We start from the raw sequence: 26,373 nt of genomic DNA, 5'->3' as shown, positions 1-26,373 counted from the left end.
TACTTGGTCCTAAGCTTACAATAACTCTTGGAGGACATTCTGAGAAAATGTCAAAGACTGATTGTAGTTCATCCTGTTATGTTAGAAAGGTAAGTCCATACAAAATGTAGTTTTTGAATTATATCCAAGGGTGGTACAGTCAAGCCATTCTGACTCCAAACCACCTCCACATCTGAAGCGCAAGCATTTTCTAACCCTTATAATTAAGACGGGGGACCAACAGACGATAAACCGGAAAATGAGTGAGCGTGAGTGACTTTTGTTATCAGCGTTTAAGTCCTTATTGCAAAAACCTTTCAGGCTTAAATCAGTTGTAAAGTAAACAAGATTGGCAACATAAAAAGATGTTGCCATGGCGACGGTGGTCTCTGTTAACGTTTTCGTTTTTAACCCATATGCAAATAAGGACCTCGCATAATTTAACCGTATCAGTCGATCACCTTCTCTACCAAAATAACACAAGTTGTCCAATGTATGAAAATCTTGTTTTCACAAGAAAAGATATCGTACCATTTCCTCATAAATTATGTAAATGAGGCCCTCTATGCAAGATTTGTGTCTTATAGTGGCCAAATGAAATCCCCATCATTTACCACTATGGATTTATAGTATTTTGTCATTAATTATGCAAATTAAGTATCAATTTGCATAATTGATATCTCGATATTTATCTCTTTCTCAGTTACATATGTCATGTGTTTGAGAGTCCTATAATTGAATGCAGCTGATTTATTAACTGTCCTCATTAATTATGCAAATCAGATATTGATTTGCATAATTGGCATATGATTCTGTAAATCACCACTTAAGCTATCTACACACCAAAAATTATGATGACCCGTCATCCCCTTCTTGCGTTATTCTCTTTCAAAGTTTGAGTCAAAATCAGCTCCTGCAGTTCCAAAAAAGCCGCTAGGGGGTCCAAATCTACAGGACATATTGTCTAACAAAGAGCTATCCACCACTTAAAAATCATGACTATAGCATGTTCAGAAGACAAGATTTGAAAAGTGAAAGTTCCCCTGCAGTACCATAGAAAGTCGCTAGGGGCCCAAAATCCAATCATTACAAGGTCTCCCACAGACCTACCCACCTACAAAATATGAAGACAATACATCCAGGCATTCTTGAGTTATCATCCCATGGACTTTCACATTCCTGTACAATTCCTAGAATTCTTGCAATCTGCACACAATATAGTAAAAATTTGGCTCGCCATCTGCACACAATATAGTAAAAATTTGGCTCGCCCCTGAGGCGTCGCCAAAAATATAGTCTACCAATTCTAGGGCTTTCTTCTTATGGTAAATACATGTGTGGTTGTATGTCCTCATTCCCATATGTTTGTGACTAAGTCAAATGCCTAAGGCTGGTTACCTGTGACTGTAGATGCAGAATTATTTGAGGGGATTTGATTTCACGTTAGGGAGAAAATGGAGTGTTTGCGGTGGTTTTGAGTTCACGTTTGAAACAATAGTAGTACTACAGTCACACAATGGATCGGCTTTTCGCGGTGGTTTTGAGTTCACGGTAAAGAGTTCACTGTGAAAACCACGAACATAAAACCACAGCGAACATTCTTGCATTTACAGTATTATGTTGGAGTGACATGTGCCTGTGACACAGTGAAAGTAATGAAGTGTGTGAGGTGTGACAGTCTGTCAACACTCGACAGTGGAGCTAATCAGAGCTGGTGCCAGTGTGCAGGAATCACTGTCACATGGTGACACACCATTAAAAACCTGTGCCCCAAGTGGTAAGCAACCCCACTTCTTTACCTAATGGATGAAAATCAAAATTCTGTAGATCCAGAGGGCGGAGATTTCAGTCAGTGTGGGCATGGTGTGAGGGCTGGCGTTGCAATAGTCGTTTCAGATGGTGATGTAAAGCCAGCTGTCCTTTGTATAAGGGAGCTTCAGGCATTAGCTTCAGGTATCAAACCTCTGCATGTAAAAGAACCCAACACACTTATCAAAAGAGTAGGGGTGACCAGGTGTGCTTGGATTAAAGGCAAGCCATAGCGAAGCTACAAGGCACTGCTAGCTTTTTTTGAAAGAAACATAATGCTTCACCTCAAGGGACTGCTTTACCTAAATGATAAAGATCATGATTAAAGGTAATGATATTATGGATTTATGGGGTTTTTATTTACCTGTTTGACAGCTGTAATTTCCGTCCATTTATTTGGTCATGGTCTTGTATAAACATCAAGTCCAATTATGGCAGGCAGTTCTGTTGTTGGTAAAAAGCAATGCCATGTTCACCTGCCTGACCAGCCTGGGTGTCTGCCTCGTTTAACTCAGTATGTCACTTCCAATGAAACAAATAAACCGGTATAGAAAAATGATACCATCAAAACATAGGTCTATTAATCAGACAAGTATTGGAGCAGGGCTGTGTGCTTTGTTCGATAGCCTTGAAGTCACTATAATGTCGGTGTGGTGTGCTTTTCAACCACATTAATCTAGTACTGTCATTCTGTCAATCATTCAAAGATTGCAGATATTCCACATTACATTTCCCTGCCATGTTGTGTTTCCTTTTACAAACTATTTCAGTGTTTTGTTGTGTGTTTTTTTTCCAGTAATCTGTCTTTGCCTTCTTGATTTCATCTCCTATGGCTAAAACATGCGAGCCGTAGTGAAGTCGCATTGCACTACTAGCTAATTAAAAAGAGTCATGCTTTGTGCTCAGTCTGAGGTTTGACTACTTTTTATGTATATTTTTCCATTCTTCTCTTCTTTCATTGTTTTAACCTTCTAGTATCCTTTCCTTTCCACCTTTTCGGAATGTCATACCCTCTGTCACTGACTAAGTCTACCTGTTTTAACCAGTTTGTGATGCTATAACTGTCACTACTTTCCAATCTACTATCTAGTACTGATGTACCAGTAATGCTGCATTCGTAAGATTAACCATTTCTTCCAGGTATCTTATATCCAGTTTGATACCATATAATACATCCCTCCCCACTGTTACACATTTACGCCCATTCGTCAGTTGGGCTGAGATCGATTCTCCAGGTGTCTGTACATTCATTCCTGGTCCGTGGGATCAATAAAGCCATTAGTCTGAACAAGTTAAAGTTTCATGGTCCCCCCTGTGGCGATCTGTCTTCTTCTGTCACAGATTACATAACCTCCTAATCAGAAGGATCTGGAAAATGATGGTTACTGAGAGGTGTTGAATGTAGAATTCAATCAAAATATCCTTTCCCCAAACTTCTTTCTGTGAATGCTTTATGCAGTTGAGATATCAGAACGCTGAAACATATACAGGGTGCGAAATACTTTTTTGAGTCAGGTTGCCCATGTTGCAACCAAGGGCAAATGCTAGGTTGCACATCCAAATTTCAGGTTGCTCCAGCAACATTCACCGATTTCTTCAAATCAAGCTCGTATGTAGCGTATAATACTACTAACATTTCAAAATATATATTAGATAGTATTGTGTTCCCATTGACCTAACAACATCTTGTTTAGCTGAGGGCAGTGTGTTTTTGTCTTTTTCAGCTCAAATTCCACGATCTATGAAGGGTTTTGGATGGTTTAAAACGAAAAAGTGTTGATTTCTTTATTTCAATTGAAGATTTACCGAATTTTATGAGAGTGACACTGTGTTTTTGTGAGCTTCCAGGGCTCCGATTGAAATCTTTGGCTCAAAATATAAGGTTGCACACTGCGCTACCTGGGTTTGGAATCAACTTGCACCAACTGAAATCTTGTTGCACTGTGCAACGTGCAACCAGGTATTTCGCACCCTGATATAGGAGTTTTTGTCTCACTTTCACACTCTCCATTAAGATTAGATCTGAGTTTGTTTTGTGTGATGTCTGTTGCTTGTGGTACTTAAAAAAGCTTTGAGATATTTCTAAGCGCAGCACTAATTTTTGTGTGTGTGTGTGCTTAACCCAGGCCAGTGATTTCTTGAGTTGCATGTTAGAAAAAAATTCACTGGGCTTGGGCAAGTAGACAAGTACATATTAATAGGATACTTGGCATTTTGGAACCCAAGATTATCAGAAAAGACACAGTCAGGTAATATTTATGGCAGCAAAGGTATTTCTTAGAATATCGAAACAATCACATGGGGCAGTATGGGCAGTTTTTGAAATTTGTTGTATTATATCTTACATGGTTATATAGTTACCAAGATGACTTTCCTCACCTTTGATATATAATAATATGCTATTCTATATATATACCCCCCTCCCCTCTTTTAATGTACATGCTTGTCCCTAAGTAAATTAACTCTAGGATGAAGCAGAGGCCTTCTTTTTTGAGTGCCAGTTAAGTTCATTGTCAGACAGGCATTTGACTTGTACCCATAGAGCAAATAGACACAAGAAGCCAGAGTACACAGGCAAACATGTTAACTGTAGCTCTGTTTGAAGAACAGGCTTGCAAAGGACAGGTCGCACGTAGCTGTCAGGAGACGGGGTGGGGTGATCATGGGAGGAGGAGGAGAAATATGGTACGGTTCTTAGAAGGGCGTAGAAAGTGGTTAAGGAGGTTAGGTGACCTCTTGTGCAAGTCAATGCTGAATGACAGGCTGTCTCAGCAGAGGTGAGAGCTAGAGTGTTTTATGTGTTTGTGTACAGGTGCTTTTACAATGGAACCATTTTGGCAGTTAAGCACATTTCTTTTCATGTATTTTATAGACTTAAGGCTTGATTCAGTGTTTATTCTTTCGATATCCTTGATGCACTTAAGTCTTATTTAGAAGTACAAAAACATTTTTGTTGATAATATAATTTTCATTGTACCTGTCAATGCACACAGAAAAGAGCAGCTTATTTGCAATCATGTTATTCAGAATCTAGTAGGTAGACTCTATTCAAAGGTCAAAAATTGCTCGCGACAAATACATGATATCCATCTTCTTTTTTCCTATAGAATTTTAATTAGATTTTTGGTGGTAGACTTTTCATTTGCAAAAGAAGAGTTTAAGTGAGTTTAACATCATTGCATTGTAGCCTTTGCCTAGAATTGTGTCCAGTTCAGTGTTGACCATTGAAAGGCTATATTTGACTTCGGCAGGATCATTCCAGGGGAGCGTGCCTGTTGTGATAACCTTGGAAGTGAGGAATGTTCCGAGGTGGAGGGTCCGTGATGGAATGTCAATGGGCACAGTTTGGTGTGGCACCCCCACCTCCTGATAGATAGCTCTGGCTGGGTGATGTCTTGTCTTGGGCTTCATGCAAGCATGCTCTAGAAGACACCCTAGATCTGTCAGGGTCTTAGTCCCAAGGTTAAAAACAGTGATTCAGTACAAAGGTCAAGAGTAACCTTCCAGTGTTCCCTGTGACATATGAAGTCGGAAAAATACAGCCACAAGCCTGACGTCCTGATAGATAGCTCTGGATCCATGACTTCTTGTCTTGGGCTTCATGCAAGCGTGTTCTAGAAGACACCCTACAACTGTTGGGTTGTAGAGCCAAGGTTAGAAAAAGTGATTCGATACAAAGGTCAAGATTAACCTTCTCGTGTACATGTTTGCCGTGACATATGAGGTCCGAAAAATAAAGCTACAAGCAGGTCTGTTTGTTGGTGAAGTAAGTTTATATGGTCCAGCCGATTTCAAACCCTGCAATTGAGACAGCAAAAACATATCAAAGATCTGAATCTGTACTGGACCATCCTCGTCCACCAGGACCTTTCCGCTCTACGTTACATCGTTCGCGGAAAAGGCCCTGGTAACACGGGGTGGCATCCATGGTTATTGCAGGTCGAGCCCCCGAAACAGCCAATCAGAGGGGTTAAAACCCATTTGCTTCCACTCATCGGAAGCAAACGCGCAAAGAACGCTGGGAAGCTATCAACCAATCAGGTTACGTGTTACGGCTAGCTCATTAATTATTCATGAGCTACAACTGCCGTTTGTGCCAAATAAGGGTTAGCTCATTAATTATTCATGAGCAAGTCTCGTCGACCTGCAATAACCATGGATGCCACCCCGTGTTACCAGGGCCTTTTCCGCGAGCGATGTAACGTGGAGCGGAAAGGTCCTGGTGGACGAGGATGTGCTGGACCTCCGACGTCAGAATGAGCCCAAAATATGATTTTATTTGATGGTGGTCCAGCTTTGAATTCATTTCTGTCCCACTGATAGTTAGATAGCCTGTGTTATTAATTTTCATTTTAAAAATATAATATCATGTGTTTCATGAAGTTCAGATTTTTTAGACATATACGGTGCAAAAAATATTACCCCTGGGATTTGTTTTATCCTTATAATACGCATATTTGTGGCTACTCTCATGGTTAATTGAGAGCATTAGTGGTTTCTCCCTTGGCCATTAGAACTACAGGGATAAGTCTCCCTGTCAGGGTAATTGAACGCTGGCATGATGGTTACAGACAGTGAGTAAGCTTCTACAAATTAAAAAGCCGTCAATCTCTTTGTATCAAGCAGGCAAGCTGCTACAGTGGTAGGGGGCTGTTATTTGTAAGTTGAAATATTTATCATTATTCCTTTACATCATTCTATGTATTCAAACCTGTAATACTAATAGTGACCACCTCTGTGCAAGGACTACCTGGATATTATGGCCAATATTTGTGGTCCCTCCGATTATTTTTCCCTTGACCCAAGCGCTGAGAATCTTGTTCATAAATCATAGTGGTCATCTGTCTACTGTCAAGTTTTATCTATAGACAGGTTTGACTGTATTAAGGAGCAGCAAGATACATCTATTACCACTTCATATCAATTTGATATTTGCTCCACAGACAATTTTACCTCATGTCACATGACTCTTTCTTCTTTAGATCAATTGTTGTTGTTTTAATATTATTGCTTACATAATCTGCAGGTAGTTTCATGTACATGGAGCTTGTATTTCTTTGTTAAACATGACTATAATTATTGGATTATGAGACAGACATACAAAGATATCATTTTGGGGGAGTATATATTTTTCTATTATGAATAGGGGGTGTCATTTTCATGTTTTGTATGTGGATTCTAGAGTAAAGTAACATCTCTAGTATGAGTCCTGCCCAGGTTGGTAGTGGTGACCTGAGAAGAAGAAGATTGGTAGAGAAATTAAATGAAGATTGAACAACAACATCAGAGTAGTTGTGGTGGTTCAATACTATCACTTAAACAGGCTTTTTCTCTACATGTAAGCCTGCAGAGTGAAATGGTTTACTGATCTGGGCAGACAGTACAAAGTGGAACAGATTTGGTAATTTGGGACCTTTCTGTTTGTCTCTAGTTCTCCTAGCCTCGAACCCAGACTATTTCTAGACATGTTCTCGACACTAAGGCCAACGTGCCGTAAAGGAAATTCTCATTCTGGGTCTACCTTGGGTTGCTGAGTCTAAATTTCTTCTGGGCATGTTGGCACTAAAGTGGAGGAGTTAGCCTGGTAACCACATCACCGAGAGCTTCCCGCCATCTCTATGGTGCTGGGGCTAGGACTGGGAAGTCGTATCTTCCAGGCTATAGGCCCACGATGTCTGGCTTCCAGGCTATCCTTCCCCTTGCACTGAGCAGTTTTTCCATGGCCCTACAACATGAGTTTCCCATCAATGAATATTGACCCATTGGCTGATGGATGCCCTCCCTTCTGTGGAGAATCAGGTCCTATCAGGCAGCACTGACCCCTCTCACCTCTACTAACTGCACGGGCACATCTATGTTTAAGCCTTGTTTCATGTGTGTGCAATAGTCATGCAACCTAAAAAGCGGAGAATTGGAAAAAGACTGATTTCCGAATATGGCCACACCAACTTAATTTTATGGATGACATCCGTGCACGCATTGATTTTCGCCTGTTCTCAACAACAAAAAATCCCCTCCTCTGAGGCTTCAACTCCGGAACTTGCCGATTCATATATACTGATGCAAAAGGCCAGCATTGTGTAAAACTCGTTTGGACTACCACAAAATATGTCAGCATCAAACTCAAAGTTCACAAGAAAACTGGGGGCTTAATTATGGATTGGTATACCATCGTACCATCAATGTTGTCGAGAGGGGTGTTATATTGTAGTTGTAGCAGCGGTCTGAGATGTTAAAGAAACGTGGCCCCTCTCCCACCAAAACCTCTGCTTGAAGAATTCTTGAGATAGTGATGGCACAAATTTTAGTCTTAGTTCCATTTGTTTTTATCCGTGTAAGGCCCTTTGTGACCCGATATCATCCTCGGCGGTGACCCGATATCATCCTCGGAGGATGCCTAATTCAATTAGTAACATCATCTATACAGTAGCCAATAAGAGATAAGGATCACCAATGATATAATTAAGCTAGATGAAAAGTCATGATAGCTTTTACAAACAGTGGATGTGGTCCAGTTGTGTTATTGCATTCATAAGTCTGAATTCTACCGGGATGTTACTGTGGTTGGCTGCACATCTAGTACATGTGTCCTGCGGCCTGAGTCGGACCCAATTATGACCAGTTATTGACCTGATGACCATCATGTTGTGCCTGATTGACTTGTTAACACTGGACACTGACACAAACTTCACTCTAATGAAACATTCAATTTTGGTATCTCTGGACATTGATTTCATTGAATTCTTTACTGTTATATTTTTAGATTTGTACCCTACCTCACCTTACGCACACTTAAGTTACCATTTGGCACACCCAGTTCTCAATTGGTTACAGAGTTAGGCAGTAGGAGAAGGTTGAAATTCTTATCCATCTCCCCATCATGCTCTGCCACACATCAACAGCCACCCTGTTTCTTACCAGCATCACAAATACTGTAAAAGGGGAAATGTTTGTGGGGATTTAATTCCACGTTAGGAAAAAAAATGGAATGTTTGCAGCAGTGTTCTCGCCAGCCTGAAAATTTTACCCGTCATTTCAATTTTCCTGTCGGGAAGAACATATCGAGCGCCGAAGGCGCGAGGCGTCGCGCCGGAGGCGTGACCATCCTAGGGGGGTCCGGGGTATCCTCCCCCGGAAAATTTTGGAATCTAGACCCTCTGAAATGCTATTTCCTGCATTTTGAGGGGCAAATATCTTGGTAGAATAAGCTTAGTTTAATGACATCTCTTTCGGTGAAAAATTACACAAGGGTTTCAGGCTTAATTTTGGGGGGAGGCGTGCCGTCGATCATCGCGGTAAGATCGAATGTTCACACACAAGCTACATTTATATGTTGTATACAATCGGCAAAGAAAAGAAAATCAAGCACAACAAAACTTTATTACGTATCTAACTTAGGTCCTACAAAAAATACACACAGAATAAGTCGGCAAAATTAAAATTTTCAACACTTGTCCCGTATGCTCCCTGTATTTATTGAACATAATGAGAAATTTGACACCCTACTTTGAGAAAGAACGACATAAAGACGTCCATTTTTTTCTCCCGTGTTTTCCACGGTTAATTTCTCCGGTAACTGCACTGAATGTCTTCAAAAGTTGTCGATTCAAGCCTTCAAACAGCCGCTTCGTCGTGCGATCCTTGCGATCCCCGCCATTCCTCTAACATCTCGCAAATTCACGCTTAGCTGAAATCACGCGAGTAGCGAGACTCGCATGTCATTGGTCGGTATTTCTTGACGCGACGGAGACGACGCACTGTGATTGGTGGAATAGAATATCTGACGCCTGTTTACCATTTCTTACGGGAAGAAAGCGCATTCAACTCAGCCGCCGCGGCTTGAAACTTTAATAATATTTTACAGATTACAGAAAGCCTGATAGCTATAGGAATATTTCTGAATTTTTAGGCTTCTTTGATAACAATAACTGACGGTGAACCGAGAGGGACAAAACAGAAATAAACGTTAGCCCGATGCGACCAGCCAAAACTGTGGGGAGGTCGGCGCATGACGCCGAGTTTTCGGCGGCCACCAAATATCCACCACGGCGCTCTTTGTGTGTGGCTGGGGTTGTCGCCGGCGGGCATTAGAAATGATCTAGATCACCCTCGTCGCGAACTTCCGGTGATCCTCTGGAGTTTTTGCAAAATTCTAAACTCTGTCTAAATATCTTTACACACCGATTTTTGTCCATTAAAAATGACGGGTTGGGCAAAAATTTTGTCCGTCATGAGCGACAAAAACCCGTCAAATGACGGGAGGACGGGCGCTGGCGAGAACACTGGTTTGCAGTAGTTTGCGGTTGAAACAAGGCAGACAGAGGAGGGCAAAAAAAATGTTCGCAGTGAAGAGGTCATCGCGATAATTGTGAAAACAAAACGACCTTGAACATTTCCGTTTTTACAGTAAGCTGGTCCTGAGTGTTGATACTTACACTGACAACTTGGTTGACACTGATTAGTGAGGAGGATTTCCTCCAAAAGATCTGAGACAAGAAGAGTTGGGAAACAGTCAAAACTAACAGCGAAAGTATGTCTTCCTGTTATTTCTTTTTCTTTGGTAGTCCAAATTAAGACTAAAAACTAGAGAAAACTTAACTGATAATCCTCTGACTTTCCTGCCTTGCACTTTAACATGATGATAATAATAATGGTTTATTGGTCAGAAATTACCCGTGCAAGGGTAGCCAGTGCTGAATTGCTGCAGGGTTTACAATCACATAATACAGAACAGATACATATTTGCTCCACACTTGCACTTGTCGCAAGGGTCTGGGCGGCTGCCATTTGGCGCCAGCAGGTGACCTCAATACGACCTTCCCCAACTGAAGTTAGGTACCCATTCACACCTTGGTGGAGTGAGGAAAGTTGTGTTAAGTGCCTTTCCAAAGGGCACAACATCGGGGCATATTGGGGTTTCGAACCCGGGACCTCTCGGTTCTGGGCGAAACACCCTACCGATTGCGCCACATGATGCCATATTAACCCCATAACTAATGAAAAGAAGTGCCTATTAAGGCAACATCAGCAGTGATGAGGTTAAGAATTCTTAAACACAGCTCCTCTTTTCCTTATGCAACAGAACTAAAATGAACAGACTTAATGGAATAATCCAACCTTTACCTGTCCTCTCACCCTGACCTGACTCTGAACTTTCCTGTGACCTTTAGACAGATTTTTGGAGGCGAAAGTGCCTGACCCGTCCTGCCATTCCAGGCAGTGGGGTCAACTGTTGGACCCTCCTGCTGCGGTTAGGTCCTTGTTTGTCAGGATTGTCAACTTGCACAGTCTGATGAAGGACACTTTCCTCACGTTACTGGCTCATCAAATACAGTTATACTGTACATTCATTTAAGTTTGCTACACTTGACTTTCATGGCACAATGAAAATCATGGATGTCTCCAGGACCCGTCCCTCCATACCAGGATGGAAGTATTATACTTGTTGGGACGAGCAAATATTTCACCCCATCCGTCGAAAAAATCTGAACTTCGTGACACAATATTGATGAAAAAGTATTTTCGTAAGCTTAAAATGACAATATAACCCCCCAAACAATGAATGGGACAGAAAAAAATCTAAAGCTTGAATTAGTCCTGATCATGACTTGACCATATCTTTGAATTTGTGGCTGAAACAATGTTGGTAGCAAAATGGAAGTCAGAAAAGATTTGATATGTGATGAGTTCACAGAGATTGTGAACTTGAAAACGATGCAAAAATGTCAAAATGTATGGTAGATACAGGGTCTTGTATCCGGTCTACTTCCCTTGAAAATGTTGCGGAGCTGAGGAAGTATCTCTTGAAGTCTTTCTGTTTCATCACCATCCCTGCTACCTTAGCCATGATGAATACGTATTTTAGACTTAAGCTTGAGGTGCAATTTTGGAATAACTTTGGAGGAAGTCACGTCCATCCATGTAAGGATGTTGTTACAGTTAATATGTGTCCTTCATCTGAATGACGTACTTTAGAAATGTGGAAATGCCTTTTGTCACAATCATTGATGTCACTGATTTCCATGCAGTTGTTCTTGTTGTGGATGGTATTTTACCTTGGATGAGGTGTAGGGAGTAGATGTGATAACAGTTAGCCAAGTGATAAGAGAGGGCCTGCATGCTCTTTTCCGTAAGGCGTAGGCAACCTATTTTTATTCCCCGTAGTTCATAGGGAAAGCCGTCTTAGTCACGTAGTTCGTAGTGAGGTGACTAAATTTTGCGTAATTGCCTTTCTTGCTTTTAGGGTAATACTAAGGGGGTTCTTCTGAATTCAGCGTCAAATGTTGTTCGGACCCCCATGCAGACCCTCATTAGAGTAACAGGGACTAAAAATTCCTAGTTTAAGTTTTCACAACATTTTCTTTGGTACAGTTCAGCAAAGACAGAAATAAATAAAAAATGATTAATGAAAGAGAAAGAATTACTGGGGTGAGGATAAGTATTTGTAACAATGTTTTACTGATCCATTGATACCTATCTTTCATCATAGACTAGATAGTTTAAATGTTGTATTTTATGGTTTACTGCAGTCGTATATAGTAGCCAATCTTATGGGAAAGCCATACTTGGAAATGGCATCATTACATCATCATAGAACAAGCTTGTAATGTTACGAGTTAGAAAGCTGATATTTGTAATAGAACATTGTTCTGTGTATATACATGTTGTACACAATCAATGTTCACTGAATATTTGTACTTAAGAACATCAAATTGGATTATAATACCTCCATCTTAGTCTTCAAACAGAGAGTTTGACAGACTTGGGTGCCAAGACAAGAAGTTGAAAGGCTTGTCCGTGTTTAAGAAAGTTGTAAAGTAAGGGGTGCTTCCTGCGCTGTGATTGGTTGGAACAGGGGACTAGAACGCAGATGGCATTCCAGGTCGGGATGCCTCCGATGTTTCAGATTCCAAAGGGCAAAAATAAAGGCACTGGGCGAGAGCATGTAGTAACTTTCTACAGGGGGGTTTGGTTGCCTAATGATGTTTAGATGCCTGTAGCCACAGTGTGTTGGGGAGTGTGGAAAGACCTTGTTTTTTCAGGATGTGCCTTCCCTCACATGAAACAGCCACATGTCCACCCTACTTAGCATACTTGGCTTTGAGCCGCTGACTTTTTTGATTTCCTGATGGGGATGATTGACGCGTTCGACAGACATCGCATGGATGATATTGTCATACAGTATAGCCGAAAATAGCTCACTATCAATTTCATTGGCTGGCGTCTCCCTGTCTAATGTGGATAGGTCGCTGGAGGTATCCTTGCCCACCATTGCAGCCATTTTGAAGAATTAGCCGAAGGCCTGAACTAATTTAAGGTCAAGGGGGAAAGACCAAGAAGACCTGAGCTCCCCAAGATGTCATCCGAGACTAAAGCCGCCAAGAAACCTGCACAGGCACCTCCTGCAAAAGAAACTGAAACAGTTGCAGAGGAACCCCCTACTGACAAGCCTAAGGATGGTTCAGAGGTAACTGACAGCATGTTCTAGGAGTTTTGATAGGAAGATGATATACCTTTGTCCTGTCCTTTTACCACAGCCATCTTCCTGCCTCATCATGGATTTATAAGGCTACAGGAGTCTTTACTCAAGAGAGAAAGGACAGGGACACAATAGCCACTAAATCAGGATAGTTTGGGTCCACCCCTCTCTACCCTTGATAACTACCATATGTTAGCCCCTTGACGTCTGTCTGGGGTATCAGAAATCTGCTTGTGTTTACACCACTTGAGAGCCTCCTCCATTTTTGGTGTCCACCATAGTTGGGCTTCATGGATCTCTTGGTAAGTAGACTTTAAACCCTGAATCTACCTACGACCATTCTTGTGCTGTGTGAGACTTTGGTGTAACTCGTAATGAACTGAACTTTTGTTACCTCACATGTGGCGTTGAGAGTGAGGGATGCAGTCTTCGCACGATGTGCTGAAAAACAAGTCTATGTTTATACATGTAGTACGCAGAGCCAGGCATATTCTGGCACACTGACAGTAGAATAGTTAGGAGCCTGTACTGACCACTACTGTGGCATAGGTTATTTTCATGTAGGGGATTTGTTTAGAATCTACATGTACCAGATTGAAGATAATGTCTGGTTTGGTTCAGTCATGGTTCAATTTCGCTTGCCAAGGGTTGACCTGTGTAACCTGGACCAAGTTGGCAGGCCCTCTGTTGACGCCAATTGTTTGCTTTTACCTCAACTTCCTCTAGAAATTATTCCAAACTTCCCAAACAACCTACCAAGGAGGACACTAGGTTGGGAAGTTTGGTAAACATCGGCATTCTGGGGAAAGTTTGGCAAAGAGGGGACAGAAGGGTAGTTTCTAAGCTGGGACCTTCCTGCCCTGCCTCCTTGCCCTCTCGTGACCTCTCTGGACTAAAAAGCTCATTGGTTTCCTTTCTTCACACAAGAAAGGATCCCAGACATCCTGTAGCCTTTGATTTAGGACATCGTAGGAAATCCTACACAAGGAAGGAGTTCATCTTAAATCTCGCAGCACTTCCTAATGGGAAAGCTATTCCAGGAGAACCGTTTGACCACAAAAATGACTGAAAAACATGTAGTACCAGGGGAGCAAGATACAGGTCATTGCTTCTGATACTGCCTTTGAAACAGTTAAATGTAACTTATTGGAAGTCAGCTTGTGTATGTGTATGTGTATGTGTGTGTGTGCAAAGGTTAGAATTAACCCTCAACAGGCTGAGAGGAATGTACCTTTTCTGTGGAAGCAAATTGTCCTGACCTCTGGAATAAGTGAAACTCTATCAGTCGCTAGCTCACTAGGGTACAAGCTGAGGTTAACATTGGATAAGTGACAACATGTGAGAAAACCAACTTTTCAAAATTGAGGTCTCATCAAGGAAAGGAAGGGGGCAAACCTTAGCAGTTGTTAATGGGGAAAACAGGCAGCTTGTGATGATTAGATTCTGTTGGCATGATTGGACAGTTGGTCTGAGCAAGACTCTGATTTTTCAAAATTGGTTCCAGGCCTCTGATTGATCACCAGGAGGAGCTAGGAATGATGGGTAAAAATTGTATCTCACTTTCCCTTTTTGATGAACTTAAGTGTAACCTTTTCAAGAGACAATGCCGTTACCTGCTTAACGGAAGATGCGGAATTTACAGCGATCATTTTAGACCTTGGTGTGGCATGTTTTTCCTTTCAGGGAGTGTTTGTTTTCAGAGAGAAAGTAGCAGACCAGAACTTTTATAAACAACTGTCAGATGCAGGTTTTAGGCATGAAAGGTCCCAGCAGAGACTGAGGCTGTCAAACCACAGGGGAAGGGAACAAGGTGCAGGGGGAGGGGGTGATTAAGAAAACAGATAAGACTCAGCCCAGATTTATTGTCACATATGTTGCTGACTTACACATGTTTGCTCCTAAGAGAGATGTATTGATGGACAGAGACCTAAGGTCTTGCGAATTTAAGAAGGGGAGATAAGGAGGATGGAAATCCTTATTGACAGACCAAGAAGTTGTTTGGAGTGTAGATCTGCCAGAAAAATCTAAATCAGCTAAGTTTTATCTGTTGATTACTGTAAATTCATTTAAATTTGCAGCACTTACATTTTATGGCACTTTTAAATTCAAGAGTTCACAACTTCTCTTTGATTTTCTCTGTGTCTCTGAGTTAGTGGCTGAAACAATTGAGCAACCCATGATAACGCACTGGAAGACCACAGCGAGCATAAAACTACTGCATATATTTCAAGGCTTACAGTATTTAAATACTAAGTTTTGTCATCATCCAAACTATATTGTTAGATAGATGCTTTTCCATATAACTGAAGTGAAGAGTCAAAGTTCTACATTAGTGTATATGGTGAAGCTTTCAAAAAAATGAACTGATAAAGAAGCAATGGCATAAGACAACAAAGTGCTCTATGAAATAACTGGATGTTCACTGCTTCATATCTTGTGCACCCTACTAAGTGGATGTCTGAAACTCATAATGCTAGAGTTACGACCAACAGATGGTTGTCCTTTCTGGCTTGACATCTTTTATTTCACTTTAGTTAGAAAGGGTAATGTTCTTTAGATCAGTGGGATATATAGACCTTGAATTAGTTTGGTGACCCTATTTCTTCCCCTAGGTCTGTTTCAAAACAAGTTTGATTGGGGTCACTGAACCATAATCAATTTTCATCTTTCTGATATGATTATGATTAAAGAGATCAGGATTTGTCAGTCTTAAGGCCATCTTTAAGTGTCATGGACAGCTTGTGTTTTTATTCAGACATATTCTCCTATGTAGTTAACATCCATTACCATAATACCGCCACGTTTACTGCAATTTGTAAAGTGATATTGATTTAGCAAGGGAGCAACTCATTATTTTTTCCTGGTTATATGTCGATGTTATAGCTTACCTTTGCCACTTATGCTGTGTATGTTTTTTTGTCTCTCTTGATCTCCTAAAAACGAAATATCGCAATCGTAAGATGTTGCGGAAATGCACCGAAAACGGGCGTGCGCACGGAAGGGGGTTCCATAATACCGCCAGGAAGAAACTCGGCAATTATCTCCCCAATTTTCACCATTATACATCAGCTGTTGTTCCTTTCTTTCGGGGTAGTGCGTGCCCTAAATATACAACGATGTCTGGGGATAAAAAAAATCACTCGAAAACGGATGTTAACTGTTGCGAAGTTTGATTTACTGTAGCCCGTCACAACTGCTATCACGTAAAACTTACGTCCGGCGTTCTACTATGGTTCAGTTCACATAATGGCGGCTTCGTTTTCAGTGTAACGGTCGTATTAATTGTTGGTCTTATCCAAAAATTAAGATCGTCAAGATCGCAACTAGTCCCGCGTGCCCACCACCCCTCGCCATTGATATCTTGAGGGTTATAGTTGACACAGCAGGTCCACTATGCCGCTGGGCATGAATCAGGATCAGCTCTCTCGTGAGGACCGGCGGCCGAAATGTTCGATCCAGTTATTGAAGAATCCCAAGTGTGCCATACAAATAAAAACATTTTTCTTTGGCTATTCATCCCAGAAGATTTATTGGTTCCTGAGTAAATCTTTATTACTAATTTTCGTCTCCCATGCAAATACAAATGGTATCGACGCGGGGTCCCCAGTTGCAGCGGAGGGGTGCAAATTGTTTGAACCGCGGTTTGGGACCAAACAATAGACGGGTTCATAATCCTACTATAAACTGTTATTCCTTGGTGAAAGATTCATCAATAGATATTATGCATATAGTGTGATGCATGTAGATGCAAAACATTTCTCAGTACTTTGTAGAAATTACACCCGCCCCTTCAAACTATTGGTTTCGCCGAGATTTTCGCGGGAAATTTCCTGTTACGCAATACGGGGGGAGGAGCCTGCCTCGGGCGAAAACAATGAAAATGGCGACGTTCTATTTTGCGCCAGGTCAACCGCAGTTACGGCGATTAAACAACCGTTCTTGACGATAGATCACGCTTTGACACGAGTTGAAGGCCAGTAAAATAAAGTTTAATTTGCTGTTGTTTAAATAATCGTCTTGAGTTTGAAGCACGTGCGATTATTATATGCAAATCTAGCGAACAACGTGCGATGGCGTGATGATATATTTTTCCCACGACGCGCTGGCCTGCCGTGATAAGGGATCGAAAACATTTGACCTCGTTGTCTTCGAATGCCTCTTTATTGAGGCCTTTCTTAGAGTGTATCAAACACCTTGATGTCTGAAGTGTGCATACCTCGGAAATCACTGTTGCTGCACGAGTAGATCTCTTAAAATTCATCGCATTTTAGATTTGGCGGTATTATGATTAGTGGCGGTATTATGGTAATGGATGTTAAGTGGTAGGTAAGGAAAAATGTATTTTTGGAGATTTCAATAGCCTAAACTCTAGATTATGAAACCAGATACTGTTAAGGAGGCTTTTAATTTTATTGATGATAAGACTGATTTTGGTTGTAGTCATTTGCCCTTTAGCAGCGTTTCCACCAGATGGACGTTTTGGCATCTTTTTTGGGGGGCTGGACACCTTATAGTTTTATCCAAAAAGAAAGGTTACTTCTTGAGAATGCTACCCCTCAGACTTGCTCAAAGATGCGGTAGATTCTCAGAAGACAAACAACTTACATAAACTGTGGACTCCCCAGGACGTGGAGAAATCACATGTATCCAGCGTAATAACAAGGCTGGGGACACGTGATTAGAGGGTCCGTCTCCTCTTCAAAGGGACCAATCTGCATATCAAAATATCACGGATTGGAGGAGATTATTTCGTTGGAGATGTGGGCAATTCCATGTGTTTAAATTTCGGGGGAGGGTAGAATTGAACAGATTTTTTGTGTTCTAATTCTATATTTCATGTTTTGATGTTATGTTTTTTTCTTTGAGAGCAAAAGTATCCCAATCATTTTTCCTCCATCGTTTTATATGTATTTCACTTGTCATTTGTAAAGTATGAGTTGTCGCGGCCACCCTGTATTCAAAATGGACTGGTCCATAACTACCTGGTAAGTGTCAGACGTACATGTCTCCATGACTCAGGCCTTAACCGTTATCCTGAAGCTAGGCTTTCTTCATCCTCAAATCAAAGTACCACTAATGGTTGGTGATCACACTGCATGGAGATGTGGGACATGGGCGACTATGTTAGGATTGTTGAGGTACAGTCATTCAAACATTTCTTTGTGATATCTGATGTATTTAGATGATTATTATATGTGAAAGTGTATCAAAAACAAGCAATGTAATTCAAAGATAATCTTGTATAATTTACAGCACTGTCTCAAGCTTTAGATTTTTTTCTGTCTTACTCATTATTTGGGAGACCATGTTAGAATTAACGCTGTCATAATTGGCTTATGAAAATACGGTCTCAAGAAGTTCTTATTTTTTTTACAAACAGGGTGAAATGTTAGTTCATCCCATCAAGCAAATTTTCATCCTGGGATGGAGGGATGGGTCCTGGAGACCATAATGTTTTGATGAATAGAAATTTTTGTGGCAGTATTTAACAGTCAATCAATCAATCAATAGAAAAAATACTGTGACGTATATACATTGTAATTAGAGAGTAAGGTGCCTTTTCATGCAAGCACATTTAACAATCCAACCATGAAATAAGATTTACTTTGTTTTTTATGCAAGGTTTTTTGTATCATAGCCCCCTGGATGGTTGAGTTTGGGGCATTTTACAATCCGTGAATCTTATGGTGATGGAAAGTGTTACAGTTCGTTAACAGTAAAAGTGGTCATGCATATATCCTCATTGATTAGTCACACTAATTGCCTCATTAAGGAAGTATGGGTGGTTTGGGTGGTGTTATTTGTAATGGCCATAGGGGGGAATAGGAAGAAACTTGTCTCAACTCAAGTTAATGTTAATGTTTTTTTGTGAAAATTTTTGGTCCTGTCAGTGTAGATGTCGTAAATTGCCTTTTTTCATTGTTTCAGTTCACTGCTAGAAATTTGTAGGTAGAATTTTGTTGGTACATTTTTTGTATTTCTGTCAAACATTAGATAAGATTTGAAAGTCACAATTTAGAGCCCTACTCACCATACACTTTTCAGTAGTTACAGAAATCATTTGCTGAATGCCATGCACACTCATAGTTATAACACACTAGGGAAAGTGGTTGTAAAACGGCACGGATTAGAAGCGGCCTACTGGTAATAACTTATGGGCAATGTTTTAAATAATATCTACAATGTTATTGCACCTCCCAAGATGGTAAAGTGTTATAATATGAGGATGTGGGCGGAAGCATTTGTCACATATATTAAAGTTGTAATAACTTGATATGATATGAAACTTGGCTTTTTGAAAGATTTTGAATAGATAAAAAGAAAGTTAATGTTCTTTCTGCACCATTGCGTAGAATTATGACATGAAATTTATGAATATGTAACATATGTTTGCTTATGGAAAAATATGTAAGCTTATGGAAAAATATGTAATCATGAAATTCAAGAGGAACAGGGATAAGGAATTTTCTCAGTTATGGTAAATTTTGGACAATGATAGATTATATACAGATTTACCTGTCATAGTTGACTTCTTTCCAATGGATGACAGAATAATTACGAAGGCAATTAGTACAAGATCACAGATTGTATAAAATTTTGTCATGAAAATGATGTCACAAAGTTGAAACTTTTGTTAGCTTTTTACATCTTCAGCTTGTGAAGTTTTAGATCTCTTGTATGCAAGGAAACTGAAAATGCCATTACCTTGACCATCCTATGCATTAGACTTCAAAGTTGTGTGATATTAATATCTTTAATGGATAAAACCCTTTGGTTTCACAGTTAGCTGCTTTTAAATATGAGTCATTCTCTGAGCTTAATGGGAAAAGCAGGCAGCCAGAAGGAGATCATAACGGGAGATCTTGTTTATCCAAAGTTGCCATGGAAACCGTTAAAAGTAGGAATCCCAACCCAATTACATTACCGCATCCCTTTGAGTTACCTTAGAACGATTAGTCATAGAAGCTTTGATATTTTTAAGTCAGATAGAATCTCATTGCCTTTGATCTGAGGATGTGCAGTTGAGATGGGAAGAGTTACATATAGATCTGTCTCCTTCCTTTGAAATCTTGATATCCCTGTGGTGAGAGTATAGGGATCAAATTTGGTGTTTGTTGGTGTCTATGTATACTCGTATCTTTATTGTTTCACTAGGACAATTTTTTGTAGGAGTGCCAGTAATTCTGAAACAAATTGGATAGATTTACCCTGAAACGATCCTCATTTTAACTGTTTTACAGAATTTTTGATTTTGTGAGATTTTAACTGAGAAACTTGAAGTTAGGTGTGCGGCGTAGTGTTGACCTAATGGTCAGGGTGTTCAGCCTAGATCCCAGAGGCCCTGGGTTTGAATCCCCTGACAATCATATGCTACTGATGTTGTGCCCTTGGGAAACACAAACAGACAGACAGACACACACACAGATAAATCTACAGACAGACACACCAACCAACGAACACACAAGCAGACCCAAAACAATACCTCCATTTTTCCTGGAGGTAAACATCACCTGCACTTCCGAGCCCCATCTGGAGCAATCTCATGTTGACTCCTACAGGAGAGGCTACTAGATTAACTCCCATCGCTGGGTCATAACCAGGCGTTTTCATCTGACAGAATAACCCAGATGGTAGTCATTTCTCATTGAAACAGATTTGCGCAACCTTAATAATGTTTTCAGGTCGGTTAGACTCCTACAATATTGGAGGTCTATGGGTAGCCGACCTTTTTATCTAAGTAGGTCAAATTGAAGCTTGACATATTCAAAGTCTCCAGCAGGCTAAAACTTGAGATATTGAAAGTTCTGTCAAAAAAAATAGATATAGGTTTGCCTTCATAGTGTTTAATGGATGTTATGTGTGAATAAAAGCAGTTTGATATACGACTTTAATAACTGCCTTTCATAACTGACATGTATTACAAGTTATATTATAGGTTTCTCACATACAAGTACTGTGACGGTACAAATTTTTCGCTGGGTGTGGTATTATGGGCTCTGTTGGTGATGGATTGTACTGTAGTAGCAGAAACATGGTTTTCATATTCGGTGGCTCAATGAATGATGTTTTACACATTGTTTCAGTACAGGGTTGAAGAATGTAATCTGTGTCTCTATATATCTGTCACAGTCAGTAGTAGTTTAATAACATTATTGAAATCATTGTGGTTTGCATACCAGACCTATAATATTTCAGTTTTGACAGGTAGAATATCAGTTTATTTCTTGATGAATATTTACATAAAAAAGAAGGATAACACTTTACAAAAAGAAGGATAACACTTTAAGATGTGCCAATTATAAGAGGTTTGTCTAGGTTTACCCACAAAAGTTACATTGTCAAGGTCAAAGCAGATCATTCTCTAATATATAATGCTTTTTTGATAGCTGAGGGTGCAACTTGCTTGCAGCAACTTTTAACTGGGTCATCCCTACTCTTGTGTGTGTGTGTGTGGGGGGGAGGGCCTCGTAATCTCCAAGCAGATCTAAGGTGGCAAAGGATCCAACGGCCAATAAAACTGCTTTTGTCCTAAATGGATACTGTCTTTGCCACCATAGATCTGCTTGGAGATTAGAGTTTTCTAACTTTTAATGGCTGAGGCTTTCCAAAACATGGAACCAAATGCTGATAGCATCACTTCCAGAGGATGGGGTATAGTCATCTACTTGTCTTCATACAGGGTAGTAGTGTTCTCTCAAGTTCTGAGGACATATAAGATGACATGTAACATGATAACATCTAGATTATAAGCTGAAATAATATTGAAACCATATAAACCTTGCTGATTTGCGACTAACATACATAAAACTTCAAACCATGCATTGAAAAAAAATGACAGTTTTTAAAGTTGTAAATTAGAGCTTGAATGTTTCAGGTCAGAAAAGAAAAAATTTGCCTCAGAAAGGAGAAATAACATAATTGACAGAGTTTTGTTTACACAGCCTGTGATCTATCATGATATACTTTTTAGTGCTTGTTATTTTTGAACAAATATTTTGATTGGCAAGTGGCACCAAAAATGGGGTCATGGTACTGTTACATATCTTCTGGTGTGTCATTCTTTACCATGAGTCACAGACTGGCCCTATGTGCCATGCACAGAGCTCTCCTCTCATCTACTTGATATTTCTACACTGATTGGCTGGAATATGTTGTCTGTAAACAGAGAAATGGGCCTCTGAAGAGCAGCTTAGGTTTCCAAAAGTGGGATCGAGGAATGGCAAGTGTAACCTAAGTATGTTTAACCCCAGGCCGGGTTATACTAATTTTACACTTCATTAGGTACAATACAGGTTACTGAAGGGGCCACAGAGTCATTGTTGTGTACTTAAGACAGGTGTACACACCTTTGTTCCCTTGTAAGACTGAATGTCAAGCCACACTTAACGCCAAGAAGGGTATTCTGACTTCTTGCCCTCCGTCGGATGGCTTTTGTACTTCCACCCGGAATACCATTGCAGTGAGGACTCAGGAGTTTATTTACAGAGCTCCGAAACAGCTAAGAATAAGCGTGGTAAATACACGGGTCAACTGTAAGGCAAGCTTGTTGCAAGTACAGCAAAAATGGTGAGTTTTCCTTTAACCTTTTAAGAATAGTAGGTTAAATGGATGGGTGACAGATCACATTGTAGAGATCACATTGGAAGCAGATTTTTTTGTCAACACTATAAATTTACAGCAGCAACTTGCCAGCAAGGGAGTTGAGTGATTCTGAATGTCATTTTTAGGCTCCCATTTCACAAACTAGTTTTTATTGTACATTTGCGTGGCTAGATATAAGGGAAAGGTGGATAAAGATGTTATCTTGAAAAGTGCCCAAATTATGCATGATGGACACAAAGTTAGACATGTTCTTGGCAGTTGAGAATGTTTGTGGTTGGAGAAATGCTAAGCTGTACCCTGCAAATTCCATTGGTTCTACAGAGTTTGGCTGCGATAGCATCGTGTGGTCTCCCCTAATGTACTGTTTACGAAATAGCTTTAAGTGGGTGTCATAGTCTTGGTCAGCGTTCAAGTAACCTGCCTGCCAGAGTTATAGAGTCGCCATGCTCAAGACAGGCCGTCAAACCGTTCTTGTACTGTGGTTTTACAGCTGCTCATGTCTAATGCAGAGAAGAAAACATTAAGATTTGATAACATATCTGTTCACCAAGGCCAGGGTTTTAAACATGTCCTCCTATCCATGTTGTATGCATAGTTTTTGTATCCTTTGATTGTCAGACGCTTACAAGCTCTCACCTGGGGTGGGTAAAGGTCAAGTAGGGCAAGTCATCATTTAACCTGTTGAAGGGTCTTCAAGGAGGTCCTAGCTTCTAGGATTTCAGTTTCAGCATGGATTTTAACCTGGTATGCATCCTTGTTTCCTCTCCATAGTATCCCTATCCAACCTATAGCCCTATTAGGTATACATCTTGGATAGGGACCAGGTAGCTAAATACATGGATACCAAGCTACAAGTATAATACAGTTAAACTGTTTGCCTTTTGTAGAAACAAAAGTGTGATTCAAAAGATACATATCAATGTTGAGTGGACTGAACAAAAGTATCAGTTTTTAGTTCAAGCAACAGGGTAATAGAACATTTTTCGATATAAAATTCTAACATCATTATATGATCACCTATTATTGCATAGGTGGGTAGCTACATGTAACATTGTAGGCCCGGCTGCTATTAAAGAGTATAACCTAGACTACCCCCCCTCCATCTATAATGATCAGCCCCCAGCTGCTGAGAGTATCACCTAAACCATCCCCCCATCTATAATGATCAGCCCCTGCCTGCCCCAGCAGCAGGTGACAGCTATCAGCAGACTCCGTGGCACCAGTTCAAGTTTATTTCTTCAAGTTTGGGCAGCCTGGAATGTGCCAATGTCACTCCCTCCTGTGGCCTTCCTGAAATCTCACAAACAGCCCCCCTCCCATCCCGTGGAGCAGCGATAACTCTGTCAAATTCCTGCCAACACCACCAGCAACTGTTGCTTTTCCTTCAAACAAGGAGGCCCTCATGGCTTCTGACAATTGTGAAAGGCTCCCTTAAACTTGTACATACTGTATATGTTCCATTTTAACATAAATTGTTTTGTTGGTTCATTTTTTGGGTAAAAATCAATGATTTTGCAAACCAATTCATTCCTTACGATACGATTTTTGTATAATTTACTATAAATGATGTCACTTTAATACTTGAATACATTAATGCAAATTTGGTTCTGACCTTGCAAAGTGTCTGTAAAATTCAAAAGAGAACAGATTTTTTTCAATTTTTAAAATTTGTTCAAGATGTTCAGATAGCTTGAGTTGGAAGAAGTGGAGAATCATGGTCTTACAAGTGTGTCTATTCATCAGAAGGGCACTCGAAGGTCACTACGTTGTTTTCTTTAAAGTTGAATGATGTCTTTCCTTGATGTTATGTCAAAACATCCTAATGTGCGCATGTTTTCTGTTCCACAGCCGAGCAATGAAGGCCTCGCAAGACAGCATTCTTCAAAAGCAGTAAGTACTCTATGTATATTTTCACAAGCTCAGAATGTGTTCTAAATCATAGTTGTACTTTCCAATGGGTTTCTTCATACTTAGAAGGAAGGTGGAAGGAAAGTAGTTTCTTGCAAGACCTATTTTCTGTATAAATATTCCTCAGACTCATTAATCTTGTAAGGAACATGTTTGATCTGCTACCTACTTAAAGTTTCAGGGAGTCTGTGACACAAAAGATTGGAGATTAGATCAACATCACAAAAGCATTAGCAGGGGGAAATGACTCATAAGGGAAAGTGTGCTACATGTATGTGCAGGTGTACTGCTGGGGGAATTCTATATGGACCTCAAAGCGTTTGTGGTTGTTCTTGAGTCAGGAAGTCCCCAGAAATAGATTTTGTGTACTTAACGTTTTCATGGTAAATTAGGTGAACCAAAGGCTGGTTTCCACACCGCTGCACTTGACCCTAAACTTAGGACCAAGTTTGGTACCATGTAGAAGCCAGAGAACTTGAAGCTCTTAAAAACTATCTTGTGACAGAGATCTTTTGTATGAATGCAACACGTAGTCATTGTATTTTCATGTTCTCTGTAGTGACAATATGGTCTATGGAATTCAATGGACACCTACAATGGACAACAATGTAAATAACGTGTACATATGAGACGGTTGAATTGCACTTGCAGCAAGTGTGATGATTTTCAAATTTCTACGGAGAATTGTCAGTGAAGATTTTTTTAATGCAAAGTGACAAAGTGTGAGGAAGTCACAGCCATTATTTGTAATATGATAACTTGAGAGATAAAGGTAGTGTTCTGGAAAATGTGCCAATGTTCAAACTATAGTACTAGTAAATGTGTCCGCTGGTATCCTTTGACCTGGTCACTTCTCCCTGACATGTAAGAGAAAATGGGCCATGTAAACAACATGGTCCCCACAGTAAGAGGAGCCTCAAAGCTGATTTATTTACCAAAGTCACATCATACCTTCCCTAACATCTCCCATGGGGAGATAATTGCTAATGGTAGGTGGTTGGGGATTGGGGTAAAGGGTCTACTAGGATTTCTGGAGGCAGACATCAAAGGGTGCTTTGGCAAACAATCCATTGGTGGTTAGTAGACGTGTGGCTTAATCCTCTCCTTTCATTTGCTTTGATCACTGTAAACTAAGGATCTTCTAGAGCCTAAATATTAGAACAGGTATATTTGATATGGGGGGGGGGGGTATTTAGGTGACTAATTTGTGAAGGTACAAATGTATTAGAAATATCTAATTTTGTGAAAGAATTGAAAAGGGAAAGATATACTCGTGTTGCAATGTTAGATGACCGTTCTACAGAACATTGTAAATCTTTAAATGTTTGTGGTGGTGTTATTTTCACAATTTACACAGTGACTAGCCTGAACTCAATCAAGCTCCTGTAACAGCTTGCCGCCCTGTAACCGCATAGCAGCGGGGGAGGGGACAGAAATCCCCGGACAGCTGGAGTTTGCGTTTGATACAGACTACACAGTGACCTCTTGTACCAAGTATTCATGACACCACTTAAAACACTGCAAAAACTTCCTTTTCTTCCCTTCTGTGAAATTAAATCCCTGCAAAAATAAATGAATTTACAGTAACCTGCTGA

General features: G+C 40.3%; 1 protein-coding gene across 29 annotated transcripts in view; it reads left to right on the top strand.

Moving 5' to 3' along the window:
- The window catches only part of LOC136420569 (tensin-3-like), a 160,013-nt gene that overhangs the window by 70,280 nt on the left and 63,360 nt on the right, over positions 1–26,373 (top strand). For 26 of the 29 annotated variants that reach the window (XM_066407538.1, XM_066407544.1, XM_066407541.1 and 23 more), the window contains one exon: positions 24,719–24,760. In XM_066407538.1, the coding sequence (XP_066263635.1) occupies positions 24,719–24,760 (42 nt within the window). Of the gene's footprint in view, positions 1–12,918; positions 13,256–13,477; positions 13,570–18,348; positions 18,406–24,718; positions 24,761–26,373 lie in introns of those variants that run through there. The other 3 variants (XM_066407547.1, XM_066407557.1, XM_066407549.1) reach the window with 3 other exon arrangements.

This window comes from Branchiostoma lanceolatum, chromosome 15 (assembly GCF_035083965.1).
Source record: "Branchiostoma lanceolatum isolate klBraLanc5 chromosome 15, klBraLanc5.hap2, whole genome shotgun sequence".
Taxonomy (NCBI): Eukaryota; Metazoa; Chordata; class Leptocardii; order Amphioxiformes; family Branchiostomatidae; genus Branchiostoma; species Branchiostoma lanceolatum.
The sequence above is the reverse complement of the archived record's forward strand: the minus strand, read 5'-3'. Positions and strand labels throughout refer to the sequence as shown.